The sequence below is a fragment of the Triplophysa rosa genome, linkage group LG15, assembly GCF_024868665.1.
Source record: "Triplophysa rosa linkage group LG15, Trosa_1v2, whole genome shotgun sequence".
NCBI classification, from domain to species: domain Eukaryota; kingdom Metazoa; phylum Chordata; class Actinopteri; order Cypriniformes; family Nemacheilidae; genus Triplophysa; species Triplophysa rosa.
The window spans coordinates 9,684,370-9,708,450 of record NC_079904.1 but is presented as its reverse complement, the minus strand read 5'-3'; the positions used below and the strand labels follow the sequence as shown (position 1 = coordinate 9,708,450).

At 37.0% G+C, this 24,081-nt stretch overlaps 3 protein-coding genes across 3 annotated transcripts; 2 read left to right on the top strand and 1 right to left on the bottom strand.

The window, feature by feature from the left end:
• The first annotated feature begins 148 nt into the window (after positions 1 to 148).
• Positions 149 to 2,758, top strand: emc7b (ER membrane protein complex subunit 7b). Its single transcript, XM_057352946.1, has 5 exons — positions 149 to 507; positions 771 to 890; positions 980 to 1,118; positions 1,482 to 1,562; positions 1,678 to 2,758. The coding sequence occupies exons 1-5, from the start codon at positions 287 to 289 to the stop codon at positions 1,822 to 1,824; spliced, it is 708 nt and encodes a 235-aa protein (XP_057208929.1). The 5' UTR covers positions 149 to 286; the 3' UTR covers positions 1,825 to 2,758.
• Positions 2,759 to 3,241: 483 nt separating this feature from the next.
• Positions 3,242 to 17,729, bottom strand: chrm5b (cholinergic receptor, muscarinic 5b). Its single transcript, XM_057353496.1, has 2 exons — positions 12,030 to 17,729; positions 3,242 to 5,341 (listed from the first exon to the last, which is right to left on the bottom strand). Exon 2 carries the CDS (start codon positions 5,258 to 5,260, stop codon positions 3,755 to 3,757), a length of 1,506 nt encoding a protein of 501 aa, XP_057209479.1. The 5' UTR covers positions 5,261 to 5,341; positions 12,030 to 17,729; the 3' UTR covers positions 3,242 to 3,754.
• Positions 6,280 to 24,081, top strand: aven (apoptosis, caspase activation inhibitor). The gene is made up of 6 exons (XM_057353497.1): positions 6,280 to 6,585; positions 7,074 to 7,254; positions 22,026 to 22,096; positions 22,216 to 22,311; positions 22,445 to 22,739; positions 23,728 to 24,081. Exons 1-6 carry the CDS (start codon positions 6,370 to 6,372, stop codon positions 23,865 to 23,867), a joined length of 999 nt encoding a protein of 332 aa, XP_057209480.1. The 5' UTR covers positions 6,280 to 6,369; the 3' UTR covers positions 23,868 to 24,081.

Sequence of the window (24,081 nt, the reverse complement as noted above, 5' to 3'; positions counted from 1 at the left end):
TTATAACCCTAACCCTTTAAGTACAGCTGTTTAAAGAGACATTTAATTAAAATTATATATAAACATTTTGCTTATAAATAAAGTGCAAGTAGTCAAAAAGTCAATATACAGACCCCCGCCCATAGAGAAATTCCGCGTCACGTGGATTATCTGATGGTATTCCGGTTCCTGCCGTCGGCTTCCGGTTTTCATTTACTAAACTGGGTGGTAATTTCTATGGTGAAGATCGACGCCTAGTGATATTTTGTGCACCTTTAACGTCATATATATCGTGTGGCAAAGCACGATGTGGTACATTAACCGTTTATTAGACGTATATGTGGCGTTACAGGCTGTCTTTGCGCTGTCGTGGTGTTTTTCCGATTTGGACTCGGGGCCTGTAGTAGCCTCTAATGGAGACCGGTTTAAAATCGAAGGACGGGCGATTGTCCCCGGTTTTAAAACGCAGGACTGGATCTCAACAGCCCGGGTCCTGGTGGAAGGGGAGGATTACGTTGGCTTTCTGAAGTGAGTTGCTTTTATAACATCACACCAGTTCGTTGTAGGGTTGGTCAGCAATGCTCGCTGATTTAAATGCCACTATGTATGTATGCGTAGATTCTAAAAAAAAATGGCCGTAACGATGCACTGGCTTAGTTGTGTACATTTGGCCCTCTTAAGTCATTTGTTAAATGTCATCTTTAGGTTTCATTGTAGGTCAAAGTAAATACATAATTTTGGATGGTCAAGGTTATAAACCCTTTCGTAACATGTAGTCATTTTCCCCGTAGGATTGATGGGAGCTTTGCTGTGAACGATGTTCCCTCTGGATCTTACGTGGTTGAAGTCGTTTCACCATCCTTCAGATTTGAACCTGTTCGAGTAGATATTACGTCAAAAGGAAAAATGAGGTAGCTAGTGTTTCGAAGTTCTTTCCTACAAAAATGCATTATTTTCGTGTGTGTACAAGTTATATAAACATGGTGTTATTGTAAAACAGGGCACGCTTGGTGAATTACATCAAAACCTCAGAAGTTGTTCGACAGTCATATCCTCTTCAGATCAGAGCAAATGGTCCACACACATACTTCATGAAACGGGAGACCTGGGGGTGGACTGACTTTCTGATGAATCCAATGGTAAGATCATGTCTGCTGTCTTATATTTGTATGTACACGAAGGATCCAGTCTTTTGTTTCTGTGAATGTTTTCTTATTATGTTTGTTTGTTGTTCATCTTTTTGTTAGTTAAAATATAATCAACTACAATCAAATTAAATATTACAAATGCATAGTTGACTTGCATGAGAAGCATTTCACTGCCTTTCACAAACAATAAGAATGTTGTGCAACTGTCTGACAATAGAAAAAGCTTTCCTTTTATTCAGCATGCTTGTACAACAACCAAGTATGTCACAAAATGTTGTATGTTTAGTCTGATTCATTCGTGAAATTATAGGTCTTGATAATGGTATTAAAACACTGTAATCTCCTTGTTTTTAGGTTATGATGATGGTTCTTCCCTTACTTATCATCGTCCTGCTACCAAAGGTTCTAAATACTAATGACCCTGAAATGAGAAAGGTAAAACACAACACATCTAGTCATATTATCAATCATATTATATGTTTACATGCAGCTTCATCCACTGGACTAAACTTGATGCAATTTCATGTTTGTTTGTTTCTGTTCTTTTCAGGAAATGGAGCAGTCTATGAATATGTTGAATCCTAACCCAGAATTGCCAGATGTATCTGAATTCATGACAAAATTGTTCTCCAAGGGCTCAAGTAAATCTGGGGCAAGTAACAAAGGTAGCAGAAGTGTTGCCTCCAAAAGGAGGTAGTGCTTAGGATCTGACAGTTTTCTATAAACACTGTTTTACTGGTTTTCATTTTTTATATGAATGGTTTCTTTTTCAACCGATACGCTTGACAAAGCAGAACTGTTTGCACTGTCCTATTTTTCCATGCTTATTTGTCATGTGTGGATGCATTTTGATAGTCAGATTGTTTTGCTCATTATAATGATACACTGAAAACTGTACACCAGTGCTAAATAATGGTTAGGAAAAGTACAGTATGAATTCATAATCTTTTTTAATTAGAATTTACATGGTTGTTTTAACTTGAAAAGTAGAATAAGTGGCAAGTAAATTACTAATATTACCCTTGTTTGGTCAAGAATCCTATTCCAAGTGGGGACCCTTATGGATTTTCAGTTTTGCTAAACATTTCAATATCTTGTTATGCAGTTAACATTATGATGGTAGTCTATGCTTTTACTGCTGCTGTAAGATTCATCAAACAGATATATGATTCCTTCCCAGAATTGAGGTCAATGCAGTTTCACCTCCACTTAAATATAAGCAAGAATGGAAGCGCTAATAAGAGAATAATGGAAAATAAACATACGGGGTACATTGATGCTTTTGTTTGATTTTTAAAGGTTCCTGTGGTTCGATGCAATACCTGTAATATGTGTAGTTTTGTGCTCGGGTGTTCTTGGATTTTTCAAATTGAGCTCTCTGAAGAATGGGCTATAAAAGTATATAAGGGGCCGTCTTCACTATGATGCCATGTGTATTGTCAAACTAACTCAATGTGACATTGACCCCAATTCTGTTTCACCATTACTTGAAACAAAGCTTCTAGGTTAAATATTTACTATATCATGTTTGTACAAGACTGTGAATGAAGATAAATACATAAGATTTAAGCTATGAAGTATACTCTTTATTTAACTGAATGAAAATAAATTGTGGTGGGCTGTATCATTAATGTCTTGTTTGTCTGTTGTTCTTGGCGTCACGCCTATATTGCGAGATGGTAGAGATAAACATTTAAGACATTTAATATAATAATATGCCAATGAAGGAGTATGCAGTGGCTGTGGTTTGACAGGAGACATTAGTTAAAACAATAATTTTAGTACACATCTGTTTAAAGTGGAACCCTTGCCAAATCCAAACCAACTTGTTTTATGTAGCTGGGATACTTTCATTCTAACACTTTTGCAACAGTCTAAAAAACATGTTTTCACAGCACAAATGAGATTTTTAATTTAACAATGTGAACAATAAACAGCCAGGTGATATTTGTATAATTTTGTTGTTTATGGTCAAATAATTGAGATATCATTTTTAATTTGTGGCACCAAGCTAGTATAAAATAGTTTATTTTTAACATGACAACTTGACAATCGGTCAATTACATACATAATATATAATATTAAAATACATAATATTAATATTCACTACACATTGGTTTAAGTCTGGAATCTGTCATTTCATGGATATTACATTCAGACTAGAGGTACAATGAAACACATTTCAAATGTATTTTTACAAAAGTGATGATTTTAAATAATAAAGTAATAATAATAACAACCAGTGATCCTAATTGGAAGAAACATCCGTATGTTGGTATGCATGCAGTGTAGAAAATCATTACATGATTTTTAGATGTTTGTATCTTCAAGCAAAACCAACTTCGCAGTCCATCTTTTTATTGTCATAGTAATATTTTGGCATTTCACAATTAATTTCAGTTTAAATTGCTAATAGGTTTTACAATTTTTCAAACAGGCAACATGAACAATACATACACCGTACCTATCAAAACAAGTATAGCCTGGAATATGAACAGGACTATGCATAACAATATTCTAAGAGCTTCTCTTTTACATCCATAGCTAAAATTAAATATTGATATAAAAACAATTGTATTACATCTTGAACTGGTTTAACATTCAGCCATTATTACATTCATACGTATTTAATGGCTTTGATAGTATAGCTTTTCCTCTCCTCTGTTCCTTTTCCATTTGCAGAGGATCAGCATCCAAAATGTCTTCTGGAAGGTCTTGTTGCATAGGGCGTAGCACATAGGGTTGATTGTGCTGTTGACGTAGCAGAGCCAGTAGCCCAGATGCCAGAGAGAGACGGGGATGCAGTTAGAACAAAAGGTGGAGATGAGAACCATGATGTTGTATGGGGTCCACGTGAGGATAAAAGCTAGGAGAATCGCACTGAGCGTCTGAGCCGCCTTTTTCTCCTTGACAAGGACCATTCTTTTCCGTTTTGTCATCTGGATTTTCAAGGTTGGATCTTCTGGTTGGGTTGATGTGGATGATGGAACCTGTGTCTCTGATGTGTATCGGTGATCTGCGTTTGTTCTCTCAGACTGATTGTTGGATTGAAAAGTGGTAATATTGCTGAGGATTGGCTTGAACTTGTATGCCAAACATTTTTTACTGTTTGTTTGTGAGCACTGTTTTGCAGGGTCACTTACGTTGTCTTCATGACAATCCAGTTGTCCATTCTTATTTCCTCTAGATTCTTGGTTCTTGAAAGATTCTCGTGGAGTTGCATCCGAGACGGAGCGCTCCTCATCCTCTGATGATGTATAACTGTTTAAGCTGGTCACCTGTTGTGACTTTGTCCACAGATCCTCAGATTGCATCGTTGTCCTTGTAACATAACTCTGGTTGGATGAAGACCATGATGCTTGAGTCCCATCCCTTTTGTTTTTAAAGCTGAAGCATCGTAGTATTGGCTTTCGTTCTTTAGGTCCTTCGTGACTGTCTAAAGATGGGTATCCTTGCAGTTCTGCCAAATTCTTTGTGCGCTTCTCTGTTTCTTTGTAGATTTTGCAATACAAAATTGTCATGATGGACACTGGGATATAAAAAGCTGCTATGGCCGTCCCGAATGTAATTATGGGTTCTGAGAAAAACTGTATTTGGCATTGGTCGGGGGAAACGGTCCTCTCACCGACAAAATACTGCCAGCACAGAATAGGTGGCGCCCACAATATGAAAGATATCAACCATGCCAAGCCAATCATGATGCCTGCACGTTTCGGGGTCCGTTTAGCCCTATAGGTAAGCGGTCTTGTTATTGAGAAGTATCTATCAAAGCTGATGACCAGCAAGTTCATCACCGATGCGTTACTTGCAACGTAATCAAGTGCCAACCACAGATCGCATGCTATGTTGCCCAAAGACCAGTATCCCATGAGAATGTAGCATGTGTACAGGTTCATGGAGAACACTCCAATGATGAGGTCTGCAAAAGCTAAACTGAGTAGATAATAGTTGTTTACGGTCTTAAGTTGGCTGTTCACCTTGAAAGAGAGCATCACTAAAACATTGCCCACTATTGTGATGAGGCTCACTACAGCTGATACGGTTGCAATAGTAATGACCTCCAGCAGGCTGTACGGAGCAGGCAGCATGGCTGAAACATTTCCACCTGCAGTTGAATTTACAATATTATCCATCCTCTCAGCGTGAACCCATTAGTAGCAAACTCTGGATGAAAGTTTCACTGTGTTCTTCATGATCAGTTGATAAAGGATACTCTGAAAAGAAAGAATAAAAGAATTGACACATCATAAATGAGAAAAAGTCAACTGTATACATTTGTATACAACTGGATAAAAGCATCTGCTAAACGAATAAATGCAAACGTGTATGTGACATGTAAACCAAGCATTAAAACATTGCTAATTTTTACCACGGTAAGTTGGTTTATATTCCGCAGCATTTCTTCACTTATAAGAATAGCAATGGTTTTACTGCAGTGGGCCAGTGGCCATATAGTTTAACTATGGTATTTGTAGTCAAATAACCACAAATTTACCATTGTCTCACTATAGTTAAATTTGTAGTAAAACATGGACATCAAGCAGCCAAAAAATAAATAAACAAACATGACTACCATGTTTTAACTATAATAAAACCATGGTAATCTTTCCTAAGACTTGTTTATGTTATTTAATATTTATTTAATTAATGTGAATTCTAACGATTATTACAATTTTACAAAAATATTACAAAACACATCTCTTCCGTCAACATCTGACCCATTTGTACAGTCTTCTACTTCTTTTCTACTTTCCTATCCCCCCCAAAATTCTTAGCTTCGTATACTGTGATAGGCTGACTGAGACCAGTTGTACTGCACCTATGCATTGTTGTTCTTTTGTTGCACAAATTGCTTCTACTGTTTCCCCCCTACTTTGTACGTCGCTTTGGATAAAAGCGTCTGCTAAATGACTAAATGTAATTGTAAATGTACAATAAAGCTGTGGTAATTTCAGTGAGGTCATCACAAAAAACATGGGGGACATTCATAAAAAATATATTTTTAAGATGAACTATTAAAACACTTGTAAATTAAAAATAGTTTAAAGGTTTTAAATCTTTTTGTACATTTATTAAAAACTTTTTGCAATTATTTTGGGTTACTTCAACGTGATCAGCTTTCACCACAGGCGGAACTTTACTGCACTGTTTCTCCGTACGGGGAGGCAGATTAAAATGTAACACTCATAGTGGTGTTACGCTATAATGCTCTCGACTTTAGTTATTAATTTGATAGTCAGCTATGGACAACAGACACAGTCGGGGACGCGGCGGACATTGGAAAAGAGGAGGAGGTGATACCGGGAGCTCGGGAGAACAGAGGGGTCGCGGAAGAGGTGATACCGGGAGCTCGGGAGAACAGAGGGGTCGCGGAAGAGGTGGCCATCATCGTGGAAGGGGCAAGAGAGACCACAGAGGCAGAGGGCAATATCATGGTCCTGCTGCAGACTTCAGACGAGTGAGTGATGATGACTTGCTATGGTTCACTAAAGTCACATTTACATGTACCTTACCAGGCTAACCATAGTTTCCAGCTAAATACTTGGTTACCACAGCTACCGTCACTAGTTACATTAAATTTGTAGTTACTTGGTATTATCCACCGCTGTAATAGCAAACTCATTTTAGTGTAGAATAAGTAAATCAAGTGAATTAAAACCGTCGAAATGAAATGATCTATAGCAATCTGGAGTAATAACATAGCGGTAGTGAGTGATGGTATTTTAGGTGAAACCTAGATTTTGTTGTAAGGATTTGCTCCTTTACCTATGGGAAAAATAGAGAAGATCATCTAAAATATGTTTATCTTGCATATAATTTAATTTACATTTATGCATTTGCCAAATAATATTATAAAAATGATTTACGGTGCATTTAAATATGCATATCAGTCAGTGCAGTATTAGTATTAGTCTTATTGTTTTTATGTTATTGTTTTGTCTTCAGAATCAAGATGGAGATCATGCTGACGAAAACAAGCCTGCGGAAGAGGAGAACAACGCATTCTTCTCTAGGAGAAAGCTTGAGTCCAATTGGGACCGTTATGAGCAATCAGAGAGGCAAGAAACCAATGAAGATGTTCCCACACAGAGAGGAACAGACTATCATGTCCTGCTCAGTTCAGCTGGTAAGATTTTGCACATTACTGCCCACTCTGAAACTGTGTCATATTCCCCCACTGTGCCTCTGATACAGCTCAGGCAGGAGACCAAAACCAGAATTAATGTAGGACGATGATGGTGTTGTAAACTAGCATTCCTGCTGTGAGCTATTGAAATACAAAGGGAAGAGTAAATGGCAGTGCTCTATATCTGTTGCACGGTTGGATCTGATTTATGGGGGACTCATCTTGTCAGATGTATTTTTACATACTCTTACTGAATTGTAAAGTAGAAATCGTAATTATACAGTTGTTAATTGTACAATATAGTTATGCATTTTTTGTCAAAGTGCTTTGAAACAATACGCAATGGGGTGTAGAAAGGCACTATACAAATAATTGGGAATGGGAATTTTTACCATGTTTACAAATGGCACAAATCTCACCACCAAGTCTTAAGGTTTATCAAGTTGCTTGAATGTAAATGATACATTTAGACGTAATTGAAAACTTTACCATACCGGTAAATATACCTATTATTATACAGATTTTTCGTAAGTTTTAGTACATTCAATTAAGTTAAATCACTGCTGTGAATTGGGTCACATGGTCTATTCAAGTTAAATTAGCGCAAATGTATTTATTCTTTGTACGGCCCAATTCTTATGTTTATGTCAGTGAATGAATGCAGAAAGTGTACGTTGTTCATGGGTTGGTCCATAATACAAACTCCGAATTAATCAAAAGAAACCATTACAAAGGTATTTGTTAATAGAATTTAATAAGCCTAAATCCTGTGTAACTGCAAAGTAAGGTTTCATTACACTTTTCTGTTGAGGGATTTTTCTTAATTTGCCTCTCATTTCCCTAATCTGTTTCCTCAAAAGCTGCATCGATATTCCTGAGATCTATTTGTGTCGTCTAATTTTATGTCCATGAAGCAGAGTAGAGTTATGCTGCCTCTTGTGGTGTATTGGTAAACCTTTATGTGTATTTAGTGGCAGTGGTGAAATGTTTTATTTATTAATATTTAAATATAAATAAGCATAAAGGCATTACTGTGCAAGCATATTTACCGGATGATCCCATATAAATATGTTTTTGTTTTGTTGTGAAAGATAAGGTGTACTCCAAACAAAATAGTAGTGCTTAAATTGTTTTGTTTTTTGATCTCTATTATTTTATTTTTCTGTTTTGTTCCCCACACATTTATCATTAGTCATCAGGTTTGCACTCTCTGACCCCTGTGAATGTGGGTGTAATTTGTATCTGTTCTCCAGAGCATTTATTGTATCCATGAGTTCGGGAATTGTGTATGACAGCTTTTCCATCAAAAAGATAGTTTGCTACACTACGCTAACATCAAAAGGCAGCTGGTGGTTATTAAAGGCGGGGTAACCGATTTCCGAATTAGGATTTAGACAACTGAGTCAGGCCGAGTACCAAAACAACCTTGTTGCCAATCAGCAGTAAGGTGCACAGGACGGACATTAGCCAAGCCAAGCGCTGAAGAAAGCTAAAGATGGGGGTAGGAGTGTGTTTGTTTTGGTGATTTGAACATCAACAACTGCTAAGAGAAATCGGACACCCCGCCTTTAATGGACGTTGTTATATTTTGGCGTAACATGAATTTTTTCAGCACCAGCAGCTGACTGCAATTTTAAATATGAGAAATGATCTTCACATGTTTTGTTTGATTTGGCAGGAAGTTAGTAATTTAGTTTAAAGGTCAGCTATATAAAATCGCTCTTTCTCTTTGCCTCTGTGTCTTTCAGAGTTGCATGACCTCCCCTCTGTCACCCAGCACACTGTTCTTTATCTCATTAGGATTCTGCCAGCAGACGCTGATTAGCGCGTGTGGTGGTAACACACTGATGAGAGTCATTCAGTTTTCACCAGGGAGTGAAACAAAGTGGAGTTACACCCTTCTCTTACCCTTGAGCTTTCTCACCCTGACCAAAACCACAACTTCAACATCATTCCTTCACATCGGTGTTGCCTACTAATTTCAGCCCTATTAACCTTTTCAATCCTTCAGTAACCTTATCCACAGTTCGGGATCCTGTATCTTGCAGTTACACCTGCATATTAATGATCTCATACAAGTGACAAGAGGAAGAGGTGCATAAACTGATAAGCTGTCTTCAGCATAGCAGGTGCTTGCACCTGTTTGCCACCCTCAGGGTCGACTAGATTTGATGTGTTCTCAATATATCAGTGTTTGATTGAAGAAGTCCTCATTAGCTTATTGCAACCTCATTTAATTCTCTGCATGTCTCTCACACACACATAAACCAGTGTGGCGTTGTTGCTCATTGACATTTAGTAGCAACGGCATATGAAAAGGAGACAGCGTTCCAAGATTTCTGTTAAACTCTCTTTTACATTTGGCTAGCAATATTTAATTCATAAAACTGTATTAATGAACTTGTTTCTAGGGCCAGTGACATATACCAATGCCTCTGCTTAATAACAGCGGTGTGAACAGAACATTATGTGACAGTGAAACACACATTATTTTGAAAACACGTTGATGAGAATGAAGGTTATGATCTCATTATAAGGTAATAATGATCTCCTTTAGAGGATGGTAGTGTGAAGGATACTTTTAATATCACTTGAAAGTGCATACAGTTATTCAGTTAAAGGGACAGTTCAGCCCAAAATAATTTCAATTTGTTTATAAAGCACGATTAAACACAACTACCGATGACCAATGTGATGTAAAAACCCTTATAATAAAAATAAAAACAACAACAAAGTCACAGATAAAGCTACAGAACATCAAGACAAGACATCTCCATTAACAATCATGTATTATAAGTAGTTATAGTTACTCCAGTAATTCGAATACAAAAAATCATAGAGGCAATTTTTGTTGCCTCGAAGCTTTGTTTAATCCATTTAACTACAGTACACACGGAGCGCTGCGTTTCCCCACGGACCGTTATTACTGACGCACAGCCCGCTAAACTCTATTCATGTTACAGGGCACTCAAGTCTCACGCATTTTAGTCTGTTAACACGCTCGCAGGTATCTCTCATGCTGATAAATAAGTGATAGCTTATTGAAATGGTGAACTGCTATTTTACTTAGTTTTAGTCTATTTTGTGAGTGAAACTTGTTTTCCCGCTGCATCGAGTCCATAAAACTAGATACGGACTAGTGGTCGCCGAATCCTGTTATTTACACATGTCATCTGTCTGTTCTGCATGTCTGAGTGAATGAACTGCACAGTTTAACGTGCTACACGCGTGATGCTCATGAATTTGTCTGCGTCTGTGCTTTATGAGGATATGAACACATGAACTTCATCTCCAGAATTGCTCTGAGAGTTTATTTCACGAACATTTTATTGTTTGAGTGAAGAAACAGACATACTTAAAAATAAGCGTCTTCCGACAACCTGCCAAAATAAAAGTCCGGTTAACTCTGTATTTTATGTGTACAAATATATTACTATTTAATATTAAAAAAGAAACTAAAACTAATTTAGATAAACTAAATGCATCATGCATAAGCTGAAGTTAGTTGTTTACCTTTGAAATTATTCTTTCTATTTTTATTAATGTTTCTTATTTATACATTTGTACTATATTGCATTTTTAATGTAATGTGGCAATGTATGCAATTCAGCAATACAAAAAAAAATCTAAAAAGGAAACAAATTAGTTGTTCATTTTCAGAGACCTGTCTTATTTTCTCTTGTATATTTAGTATTGCTCTTTAATAAAGAAAAAGTATTTATTATCCGAATACCCGATTAATCGATGGAAAATCAGTAGAATACTCGATTACTAAAATAATCGATAGCTGCAGCCCTAATTATAAGACAAATCAAATAAAAAAGTTTTTATCCTGGATTTAAAAATAGTCGAAGTAATTGGAGCAGCTATGGAAAATGCTCGATCTCCCCGAGTCTTGAGCCTAGATCTAGGACCCACTAAGAGCATCTGATTGGCGGACCTAAGAGCTCTTGCAGGTTGATGGACTGTCAACAGATCAGAAAGGTAAGACTGTGCTATAACCCATTTAACGACTTAAAAACTAATAAAAGGACATTAAAATTGACCCTGTAACGCACAGGTAGCCAATGAAGTGAGTGAAGAACAGGAGTAATATGCTCTCATTTACGAACTCCTGTCAGGGCTCTGGTAGCAGCATTCTGAACCATCTGAAGGCAATTTATGGAAGATTGACTAATCCCCAAATAAAGAGAGTTGCAATAATCGAGCCTTGTTGTGATAAAACCATGGATTACAGGGAAAGATATTTGGAAGAATGCTTGTAACCAATCAGTTCTTCGCCACCATTGACTACCATGTTTATTTTTGGGTGAACGGTCCCTTTAAGATGGTTAAGTATTTTAACAGTTTCAAACAAAACCACACGAGCTTTGCATTGGCTTCTGGTTTCAGTTGTAGGTTCAGTATTGAAAAAATCCACAACATTTAATTAGCAAGAAAAGAAATAACAGTGCATGTGTTATCTAAAATAATAATGATATAAATCTTCAGTGTTTTAATGAGACTTTTTTCTGGTTTACTTGATAACTAAATTATCATCTTTATCATTCAGTGCTGCTGTTTACTTTCCACACGAATGAGTTCACTTTGAAATAACTTCACCATAAATAATATCTGTTTTTTATTTTAGTGTTTCATTTTTACCGTTTAAATAGAAACAAGGAGTGCCGTACAGTAACGAATCATTATAGAATATCAGGTTAATGATGATGTTTTTCCTAAAAATGTTGACCATGTAGTTAACTAAATCACCCATTAGCAATTACCCTAATTACCTTAGAGACAGGATGGATACAATCCTCACAGTTTTCCTCACCCAGCCTTGAACTCCATCCAGATCCGCCTTTGTCAGACTGCCACACTGAACACATCCCAAACCTTCTTGTCTAGGAAACTGTCACCATCCCCAGTCACGAGTCTATTCATCTTAAATGATGTAATCCTTAAGGTAAACACTCTTTCCGCTGTTATTAGATGGTTGTCTAGGACTCACAGAAGAGTCCGAAGCTCTGTCTCTAGTCGTAAAACGAAAGTCCAGATCATTTGTCGTGATATCTTAGATTGTCCTGTGGAGGACCAACAGATAATCTCTCTTGTGTAGAAGTCGGTGTTCCTCAGCAGTTGTGGAGAATAATGGGAGATGATGGGAGAGATGATGCTGAATATCTCTCTCTCTCTCTCTCTCTCTCTCGTTCTCTCTGGATGAATATGTGCTCCTGCGTGTGGAGTCTCTGACAGACACAGATGTGAATGGCTTGGAGGAGGTCATTCCCACTGGGCTGGGATGATCGTCATGATTTGGGGCAATGAACAGGCAGACGTTGAGGATGGGAGGAGAAAGAGGAGCTAAAGCAGAAATGAAGGGGTGAAGGTAACTCATGCTGTAGTCAGTGGGGGGTATGTAAAAAGCGGTATGATGCGAGTGATGGATAATGGAGGTTTTAATTACTGTCTTTTGACACAGATAAACTGTGAATAAAAAGCTGGGTGAGTGGGTAGGTTATGTGTTTTGTTATTGGTGTAATGCAGAGAACAATTTGGAGATTTGGTTAGAAATAAAAGTAATTACGATTTAGCGAGGGTGCCGGTGAATAATTTTTCTATTTCCTGTTACTGTTTTCAGTTGTTTATAAAAATCTGATAAAGATCGGGTAACACACTCAGTTTCTGCCAATCTCATATTAATCTTGAGTGCCTATACAGCAGTATTGCATGCGTCGTATCTTCGAAGAGTATTTAGTTTGATTAAATTTATAGAAGAGAGATACAGCTGTATGATTATTTCCGGAAAAACACGAGCCGGTAGAGGTGGGACTAGTGGGGAGGAACTACAGCACGAGCTCACAACACATCATCACATTAATCCCTTCTTGTTTTGTACATTATGCACGTACACGCCGATTGCCAACAAAAAAACAGACATATGACTTAGTTTCAATTACCGCGTGCAGTTCATGCCCAGCATCTTTTTGCACTAGGACCGCACCGTCTATCATTTTCAAACGATCTCCAAATCCAGCGTTACATCCACCGTTTATATAACATCCATCGCTGAAATGCCGTGAACAAACAGACACACCTAAACTTCACTATCGCAAGAGTAACGAGCTGCAGCGCAGACAATCTTGATGGTAAGCGGGTCTCGGTTGGAGCGTGGGCGGGCTCTTTATTTCGCCTTGCAGTGCTTTTCCGGGACGATGCCCAATAAAAGGAATAGGATCCTTGTTACGAAACAGGGATCCAGACTTTTAAAAAAACTTTCCGAAACAAATTGGAGTGCTGATGGAGTGTGTCAAGCACAGAAATACTACGTTTTTTAACAAGTTGACCCTGTTAAGCATGAGAAGCCAGCGCGTCAACTAACAGTGTAAAGAAGTCAGAATGCATGACATAGCATGTTATCTCCACTTTAATGTGGATATCAGAATAAATATTAGGCTCTGTAACATTTTGGTTATTCACATTAGATGAAGGTTAACTTTATCTGTGGTAACAACAAACGTTATGTGGCCCAAACTTAACTTCCTGTAGACCTCTGCAAATAATCAATAACTGTTGAGTAGTTTTAAATGTATTATTACATTTAATACAATTAATATACAATAAAATATTATATAAATATAAAATAAATTGTGATGGCAAAACACAGACTGAAAGTTAATTTAGGGCTAGTGTGTGCGTCCAATGAAACCTCCATATTGCCTCATCTGTCCTATAAAAATAAAAATAAAAAAATAAAAAATAAGCATAAAGTAAAATAAAATGAATAAATACAATTTAAAAATTACTTTATAGAAAATTATTTTTAGTTTTTTTCTGGTGCCCCAGCTGCAAAAATATGACCTTTTTCACTGTATTTTTTGTGTGTCATTTCTGTGCTGTTCCATCAAACAGAATAGCAAAATAATAATTAAAAAAATACCCCCATGGTAATCCTACACTCTCAGAAGTTCCTAATATTTAGGTACTTTAGGTTAGGTATTTAAACATTAAGGTGCAAATATGTATACATTTGGTACCAATATGTACCTTTAATTTACCAGATGCTCTCTTCAGGTGCAAAAGTGTACTTTTTGAAATGGTTCTGTCCCAGTGACAGCTTTTCTACTTTTCTTCTGAGAGTGTATCAGGTAATCCCGTCCCAAACACCGAGGTCAATGGTTGAGCTCATGTTTCTGTATCAGAGAAACAGTGTTTACAATTTTAGAGAAAATCTGCCTAGATGCTTTGTAGATATCTGTGTGCACATTATGTTCGGATATAAGAAAATATTTCTCAGTACCACTGACAAAATGACACACTTCAGCCTTTATCATGCTCTAGGCAATTTTGCACTTACTCTAGCTCGAGATAGACTGGAGGACACACTTCATTTTCATATGAAGAAGTTTGGATGATCTCCACCAAAGTGTGGTTTGATCATTCTCATTCTGCGCTCACAGCTGCGTCAGTGTAATTACAGGCCATCAAAGAGGAAGCCTGAGTGATCCGTGAAACTCATTCAATGCACACAGATTTAATAGACAGTACAAACATGAAAGTGCATTGGTGCAGTCTTGAGCTCTGCGATGACACTATCAACCCTGTTTATCTGTTTGTAGTGTCCAGGTGTGTTTGTGACCTTCTGATATACTCACAGTGGAGATTGAATATAGACTACTCTAGGTCATTTTTCCTCACACTCTCCCTTAAAGTCACGGGTCACATGGTTGTAGACCAAATAACACATTTATGTTATACCAACAGGTTTTCTGGAAAGGGCTTATGTAAGCCTTTCCCATGTTGGGTGAGATTTCCAGGCCTCTGAGTTTATTGATCATAATGAGATCATAACGGAGGATATGAGCCCTATAACCATGTACCCTGGAGGACTAATAACCATGGCCATCGATATAGAGTGACAGCTCTGCGGTGTTGGACTACATCTGTGCGTCTGACCTAACACAGTATGTCTCCTCTGGGTCTCAGATGACCAGCAGACACAGACTTGTATCTGTATACTCGGGTTACTCTTCAATGTGAGAGCAGTGCATTAGAGCGAAATTATGTTTAGCTGTTGGCCGAACTTTGGCGCTTCGTAATTCATTATGAATGACATTGCACCTGTAGGGCACTTCTCATTCCGCACACACTTCCTCTCAGTTCCTTGATTCTTCACCTGTGGTCCTGATTCTGGCACTTTCACCAGCTGGACCCTCCAAAATAACTGCACCCTGGTGGGCCACATACCCCTGCAAGTGTCTTGTCTTGCACAAAATATGTCATGGACTTTAATTACTTAAGTATGCAAATGACATATTTGTGAAATTGCTAAACCGCTTGAATTCAATTGACGAGTCATCTCTGCACATTTCACAGAGATAAAGGAAACACAGTTTTTTGTTTGATTTTTAAAGGGTTCAACCATAATTAAAATTTTGTCATCATTTATTCGCCCCCATGTTGATCAAAACCTGTATATGATTCTTTCTTCTATGGAACACAAAAAAAGATATTTTGATAAATGTCTCTGTGGTTTTGTGTCCATATAGTAGAAGTCAATGGGGGCAAGTGTTGTTTGGTTTTCCGACATTCTTCAAAATATCTTCTTTTGTGTACTGCAGATGAAAGAAAGTCATACAGGTTTGGAACAACATGAGGGTGAATAAACGATGAAATATTTTTTCATTTTTGCTTGCACCAATCCTTTCTCATAATTTAGTGACTATAGAAATTGAGTCTTATCAAAGGAAAGTTGACTTGCAGCTCCTAAATCAGATGTTTTTCCAGCATGCTTTGGTATTTTTAGAAGAACTCTACAGCTATCTCGTGTATAAACGCTCACCATCTGCTGTATTGGATTGTTTTGTGATCGTGCACATATACTGTGTATGTGTTGAAGTGATTCCTGCATGAAAGGCAGACAGTAATTATGATGCGGGGGTGGTATGTTGTTTCACCCACACACGGTGTCACAATGTCATCTCTGAATCTCTGTTATAATGTGTTAGAGAAACAACTGCGGTGTTAATGACCGCACGCATGTCTTCGCTCTCACGCTCTCCTTTACTCTCTGCTTTTGTTACCGCAAACACCTGTGCGATTTGCATGCGGCTGTTTTTCACTGTTTGTGCACTTTTAAAAATGTAACAATAGGGAATAACAAAGACAGCTTGTTTTATTGAGTTTAATATTGGCTTTCTGTGTATTTTTGTACCATAACTAACTGCTTCTGAGTTTCGTGTGTTAACTTTTGTTCTATATGTGTTACAGTTTCATGGTTCGAGTGCCTCGTTTTTATAATAAGGTTGTATATTAATACCTTTTAATTATGGTTAGTGTGAATAATGTAATATGTTCCCATTGAACCTGTTTCATAATGCTGCCAGAAATGGACCCTGATGGGTCTGTTGAGTTTTGGGGCAGTGTTGAAATTCAGGTCATGAAGTCCTTTGGTATTTGGTTGGAAATTGATGTATTTTTTTCTGTGTATGGGCATTGAATTCTGAAATTAATTCAGAGCTGTTTATTTCTCTGTGTGATTGGGAATCCTGTCGTTTAAGTTAAGAGGGAAATGATCTTTAAGCTCTTTTAACATCAGTGAGGTTTGGTTCTGGGCAGTTTTATCTCGCGCATGTCATTGTGCTTTTTAAGCTCATACAGAAGTTCAATTTCGAGGTCTGCATAAAAATTAAATGCGGTCTTAACACATTTTGCCAGTGCTATCAACAACTTGAATTTGTTTTTGTTACTGCAGCTCTGTTCCTGAAACTTCATTGTTTTATAGGGGTGGATATTGAGGAAGAATGTATTCTTGACAGATCTTCCATACAGTTTAGGGCGGCGTGTCATGTCTAAATTATATCAATTCAATATTAAATGTAACATCTTTTAACACCATAGCATGTACTATTACATCACAGGCATTTATCAAACTTAAAATTTGTATAATTGGTTTTCCTCCTCCTTTTGTAAATGTTGACATGCTTTTCCCCATAGTTGTCTGTGTGTACACTCCTCCCTGAAATGTGTTACTTCAGTGTTTATCATTGGCCAGCCGTCTCCCACTGATGAATAGTAGCACATTGAGTTGTTCCTTCATCTCTATGGAAATAATTGACTCGTCTAAATCACTTATTAAGATTCGCCACAGCTGTATGTTAACATGAGGATCAGTTCAGCCCAGCATCTCAACTGCAGTGCACTGCACCACAGATAAGAGACAAGTCACATTTTTCTCCTTGATCAAGCCTTTCGTATCTTCAATCTGAAGAGAAACAGCTGGGTTTGTCCTGGACACCCCGCCTAATTTACTGAACTGGCCTACAAAACATTCTAAGAATGCCAAAAGTTTGGCTAACTGTAACATTTATGTATATACTGTATATATATGAAGAGTTTGGTTCCAAAATGAGATAACTCCGTTTCTTAAATTTTACAAAAAAAACATGTTTTTATTGTGTTAGTTAGCTGTATTTTTGGAGTTATTATGGCACAATAAAAAACATGATATTTTTAACGTTTTTAAAATATTTAAAAAATCATGTATTTTATTGTGCATTCCAATTAATATCAATCAAACTGCAGTTAATATAAAAAATACAGCTAACTACCATAATAAAAAAAATGATAACATAATAAAAAACATGATTTTTGAAGTTATCTCATTTTGGAACCAAACTCTTCATGTATATATATATATATATTAGTTTTCATCCAGGCGATCGGTTGTCAATCTCTGGATGTCCTCCATTTCTCCTTGTCCAGAGTCACAGATTCTGATGGCTCATCTCGGGTCATCATGGCTTGTTGTACCACCTGCAGGTCTTTTGCAGTGGGGCGTGATGCTGAATTCACCATAGCATTGAGAAGCAACATCATTGACATCTGCTCTCACAGGCAGTAATGTTGAGTGTAAGGCAGTTGGGACTTGTTGGGAGTTTGTTTAGAGTCAAGAAAACAGCAACATAGCAGAGCTAATGGACAGCACCTTAGGATCTCATAAACTATGTCTAATGATAATTGTTGATTTAACGTGAATGGCTGTAGCGTTTTGTTTGAGTGGTTTGTCAGAACGCAGCAAACACTTGTTTATCTCACCCATCATTTAATTGAATTTTTTTCATCCCTTTTTTAAACATTGAAAGAAAAACATTGACACATGTACATTTAGGAGATAATACAGTGGGTTTGCCAAATCGTTCACAGCTTTTAAAGCATTCTAAATTTCAAGGCAAATGGAGAGAGAGAGAGAGAGAGAGAGAGAGAGAGCATTTATTTAATTTCTGTTTGGTACATAAGTCACTTTTTTGGACTGTTGATGGTGCATGATGAAATTCATAGATATAATTTTAGTCAGTTCATGATTCATTTAAACAGAAACTGTTTCTGGTTTTCTTATTTCTCGTGTTTGTTTACTATCTTGGAAAGTTTAGACTTTTAATGACCTGCTGTGCTGACAGACCTTCTTGTTTGTTTTTTTACATATCCACTCGCAGATAGAAAACAACTTTTCAAAATGTCTTTTAAAATGTAGTTTCTGAATGCACAAAGTTGTCCTTCTCAAGTCCAGATGCTAATTGGGAAACTGTTGTCATGCCCTGTGGCAGCTGCTTCGGGTGCTTGTATTAATTCTTACTGATTAATGTGTTTATTGTTTTGAATGTTGGGCTTGAAATGTTTAATTGCAGTCATCGGCTGATTTATTTTGATGGTTCGGTTCTCTATAGTTTCTTTTTGTTAATTGGCTGGAGAGCCGTGACAAAAATCAGCAACTTCTTCCTAAGGGCTGTAACCTCCCTGAAAAAAGTGCAATTAAATGACACTGAATGACTTTTGCAACATTTCATGCTCATCGCACTATCAGTGCTTCGTAGGGCCTCTAAAAAAAGCAAAGAACTGTGGGCAGTTGAGTTTCTCAGGCTAAGTAGAGGAGTGAATGACCTCAGTCATTGAGAGGACAGGTCAAATGATGCAGCCTGCAGAGAGAAAGAGACACATCTGCCACATTCACATTGTGCCAGCAGCACTGCAACAGAATGACACTGTGCTGCTGCTTGGATAGTTCACTGAAAAATGCAAATTCTTTCATCATTTACTCACCCTCATATCATTCCAAACCTGTATGACTTTGTTCTCCTATAAAACACAAAAGAAGATAATTTAAAGAATGTTGGAACCAAACAACATTGACCTCCATTGACTTCCATTGTATGGTCACAAAACCACTGAGACATTTCTCAAAATATCTTCTTTTGTGTTCCACAGAAGAAAGAGTCATATACAGGTTTTGAAAGACACGAGAGTGACTAAATGATGACAGAACGTAAGGTGAACTATCGCTTTAAACTGACATTTTTAGTGAGGATGCTTGTTTTTTTACATATTATGTCCATGGCAGGTTTCAACAGTAAACTGTAACTGTTTGTTGTTCACTTTGTCATTACAGCATCTAGTGATCACTATCAGTTCTCTGGAATTCTGAGTTGACAATGATGGCTTTCTGTGGTCAGTTTTTTTGCATAGTCGCTGCCAAACTGTATAATAATAAATACTACATAAACTCTATAAATACACTGTGTATATAGAGCCAGTGATTTTGAGGAAGTGTGCTCACGAATGGTTTCCATGTATAGCTCTTGTGGTAAGACTGCTACAAAAAAGTATTTTTTATTAGTATGAATACATTTTGTAATGATCATAAAATTCAAGTAGTTGTATGACAATTTCTGTTCTTCTGTTCTATTTTGTAGCCTTAGCAAACTCCTGATGCTTTGGTTCTAATTTATTTTTGCACTATTTATAATGATAAACATCATCTTTTAATGATAAACATTTCATCTTTCATCTCTCCATACACTTTATCTATGTACTGTTCTATATCGTAATTGGAACAACACAACGCAGCAGCACATCACATGCACCTGGTTTCTTATATTAGCATCTCTACTAGCTCAATAATGCAGTGCTGGCTCTTGCCTCGGATGCTGACTGGACCTTCTCTCATTGTTATGGCAGCTGTTTCCATGGCACTGTCACTGCCAGTGAAGGAAACATGATCAAATTGGTTGGATGGCATCTCCTGTCCACAGCCCACTCATGACAGTGTTTTCCACACTGATGACATCAGCCGTTGTGTACTTGGCGGTCTGTTCAGTCTTAAGAGGAATCTTGTTTGTGGTGTGGTGTGGTATGATGTCATTTCATTTATCATCCAGTGGGCAGGTCATCTTAGTTTATAGACCAAACGAATAACTACAGCAACTTAAATGTTCATTTTACATATTGGAGAAATAGTGAACCCCAAAAAAGAAACATTCTGTCATATTGCTTCAGATCCATATAATAATAGATACAATTTTCAGACCCATAAAATCACAAACAGGTGATTTTGTCTTAATATCTTACTTTCATATTTAGGTGAACTGTTCCTCCTTCAATACACTTTACATATTCATCGTCGAAGCCAAAATCCTTTTCAAATCCTCTCGTTTGAAGACAGATCCATCCACTTGACCTTGTGACCCTGCCCTATATAATCAGAGGCAATGTGGCCAACTGCAGTTGGCAAGTTTGTCTCGAGTTGAAAGAGGTTTAATGATGTTGAGGGCAGCGAGTATGAGGCCTCACGCTGGCCTGATCAGCTGTGCGTGACGGAGCCACACTTGCTTTCTTCAGCTGTCTGAACTCGCTGCTGTCGCCTCAGAATTCACGCTGATATCAGTGCCAATGAGAAACAACATCAAACGCATGATCAGCTGCTGCCATAGAGGTGTGCCAAGAGCTTCAAGATCATGTAGTTTTCTTGCCAATGTCAATATGTTTCACTGCACAAAGTGTAAAGAATAAATATAATGTAAAATATGAAAAACTGAATGCTCTTTACATTTGTTATATGTACAGTCATGACCTTTTTACAACAATACAGGGACTGGGATGAACGTTTTTTTTGTCGAGTCTGTAATAGCCAAAATATGTATACAGAATTATACAATATGACATTTTTACATACATTTTTTTATTTATATTGTTCTAGCAATATACAACAATCTCAGGTAAGCTTATATTATGCAAAGTTTTTTTAAAATAAAATAAGCATTTGTTAATTTCTTTCCAATTTAATTATATAGCAACATTTGCTAATATTGCATTGTTCTTTCCAATGATTGCTAAGCTTTGTTGTAGTCTTTTTTTATTTATTTGTTTTTTTATTTATTTGTCTTATTGTATTTTTTTATTTTTATTTTTTTATTATTTTTGACTTGTGTTGTAAAGTCTCTTTATTTATTTAACCAATTCTACTTTTTTATATACTATTATATTTCAATATTATTTATTACTATATATAATCTACTATTTTATTTTCTTATTCTTACTTATTAGTCCTTAAAGGTTTTTGTGATAATGGGAATTTGATGCACATCATTTTCAAACTGTCCATTTATCTGTAGTTGTAAAAATGTGTGTAAGATGTATGAACTCATACACTGTGAACCTAAAGGTAAAAATAGTTGATAAGTGATTTTACTAAAAATGTTCTATGATTTTCACTAAAATAAGCTTCACAGCAAGCTCTTACAAAAAAATTCCTAAAAATCATTTTATTTCTTGTACAACAGTTTATTTAGTCAATTCATTAAGAAGTATTAAGAATAATTAGCATTATGTACCACTCTGTGAAAACGTGTTTCTAGAATACAACAGCGTTTGGTGATTTCGAGTCTGTACTCTGTTTCAGCTCCGGGTGAGTTATCTATTCTCTGTTAAATCTACAATCTTTCTATCGGTTTTAGGCGACTCTTACACACAGTTCAGGTTCTCTGATGAGAAGGACTGGGAGATGGACTCGCTGGCAAAAAACCAGGTACATCATCAGTCATTTCACAAGTGAGCGGTCAAGTGTGGACCCCTTTAAGCCGAATAGTGACTTGTTAGAGGAAATCTCTGCCACTGATGGATTCTCATGATTGATTCTGACTTCAGATTCCAGCTCTGTTTATAGATCTGCCGGCTCTGTCTCAGTCGCTCGAAGAGCTTCCACTGCACACACGACTGAACCTGGAGGCTGAGCTTGTTCAGGTAGTTAAGAGTCAATCTATTCAAATAAATGTGGAGTTTTCTTTCATTTTTGGTCACTGAGGGATTCATGACACACGTACGTATGTAGACAAGTGATACGCTTGTGCTATGAGCAAGTTTTTTAATGTTTCAGGTGACTCCTGCTCAACTTCCATCTGTGAAAGCGCCTCACAGAACAGACTCTGCACCAGCAGGTAGACTGAAGGCTCCTCAGGTGGGCGGGATCTCAGGACTGGACGTTAACTGCACTGTAAAGTCTCTTCCTGTTACAACACCGTCTCCCCCAGTCTCGACTACAATCCAGCCTCCCACAGATGATGGCGACAGGGAGCTCGACCTGCTCCTCAGCTTGCAGAATCCTGTTATTGAACTCGCTTCAGTTGAATCCAGAACTGTGATGGATGAGACTCCAAGCAACCCAGTGACAGGTATTAGCATACATTATAAATGTGCTCATAAAACTCTGTCCTTCGTGTCATACGTAATGTTAGGAAGGTTCATTTAAGATAATGGGTTAATTCACACCAGTCAGATTAGGATTCATTAATACTTGCAAGACTTGAAGCAAAATATTTCATTAAATGCTCCTAAACTCCTCTTAGAAAGACAGAAAGGTTTTATTTCTATATAAATGTGTGTTTAGTTTAATCAAAGTCCGTTTAGGGAAGTCGTGCCACTCGGCGGCCATGTTTGCAACGCACCTCCGGGCAGTTATTACGTAATTCAAATGTAAGACGTGAATGGGGAATAATTGATATTTCTACAATCGCCGGCTAAAATCCCAATTAAACGACATATTTAAAATTTTAAAATGATGTAAACTGTACTGTTTGATGTTGTACCTATGATCAAATTGTGCTTAAAAAACTATAAATTGCTTTAGATACTACGCATGGGCAAAGCTTCGCTAGGGCGGCCATAGTGAGCGTTGCGTTCCTCCCCATTCATTTCAATGGCAGTGACGCATCTTGTTAATATTAATATCTTTTGTTATATTCATTGTTGTAAAATTAAGTTTGTTACAAAATTAAATATTCTCATTGTAGTACAAGTACATTGTATTATTGAAGAGTTTGCAAAAACAGATAACTCATGTTTTTTATTATGCATTCCAAGTAATTTAAATCAAACTGCAGTTGGGTTGTTTTGATTAAGTAATAACAACTCAAAAAATACAGCTAACTAACAATAAAAAAATGACAACATAATAAAAAACATGATTTTTGAAAATAAAAAAAAAAGTTTTTCCAAATAAACGCTTTATTTTTTTATAACATATTGTCAGTTTAAGTAGCATCGGTGTTGCTATTTGTACGTGCTATGTAAGTTGCTTGCAGTGTAGGTTTTTAAAAAGGTAGCTTGACTGTAGTTGAAATAAAAAAAAAAGAGTAGAAAAAGTAATTTTATCTCCAACAGTTTCTGTGAAGGAAGAGAAAAAGGAAGAAACAGTTGACGTGAAGGACACAAAGCCAGAAGTGGAGAAAGAAGCTAAATCCACAAGACCGGAATTGACAGAGAAAGATCTGGAGGACTGGTTAGACAGCATGATCTCCTGACTTGTCTTGTTCCAGTGATATAAAGAGACACGTCTATCAGTGCTGACTGACACTGTCATGGATAGAACAAGCAGATGTGCTAATGCTGACATAACGCTGACGTGTTATTAAACCATGTAAATAATTGTTTACACCATGTTACATAATGGCTAATGACACAAGACTATATCAGTCATCTGGAATAATAAACGTTTCGTTTTTGTGTTGTCCTACA

What these genes read in the sequence shown, in the direction of transcription:
- aven (XM_057353497.1), top strand. Translation starts at nt 6,370, where the DNA reads ATGGACAACAGACACAGTCGGGGACGCGGCGGACATTGGAAAAGAGGA. An exon ending in CTGCTGCAGACTTCAGACGA is followed by an intron (nt 6,586 to 7,073) that starts GTGAGTGATGAT and finishes TTTTGTCTTCAG; the next exon opens with AATCAAGATGGAGATCATGC. An exon ending in ACTCGCTGGCAAAAAACCAG is followed by an intron (nt 22,097 to 22,215) that starts GTACATCATCAG and finishes TTCTGACTTCAG; the next exon opens with ATTCCAGCTCTGTTTATAGA.
- emc7b (XM_057352946.1), top strand. Translation starts at nt 287, where the DNA reads ATGTGGTACATTAACCGTTTATTAGACGTATATGTGGCGTTACAGGCT. An exon ending in ACGTCAAAAGGAAAAATGAG is followed by an intron (nt 891 to 979) that starts GTAGCTAGTGTT and finishes ATTGTAAAACAG; the next exon opens with GGCACGCTTGGTGAATTACA. An exon ending in ACTTTCTGATGAATCCAATG is followed by an intron (nt 1,119 to 1,481) that starts GTAAGATCATGT and finishes CCTTGTTTTTAG; the next exon opens with GTTATGATGATGGTTCTTCC.
- chrm5b (XM_057353496.1), bottom strand. Translation starts at nt 5,260, where the DNA reads ATGGATAATATTGTAAATTCAACTGCAGGTGGAAATGTTTCAGCCATG.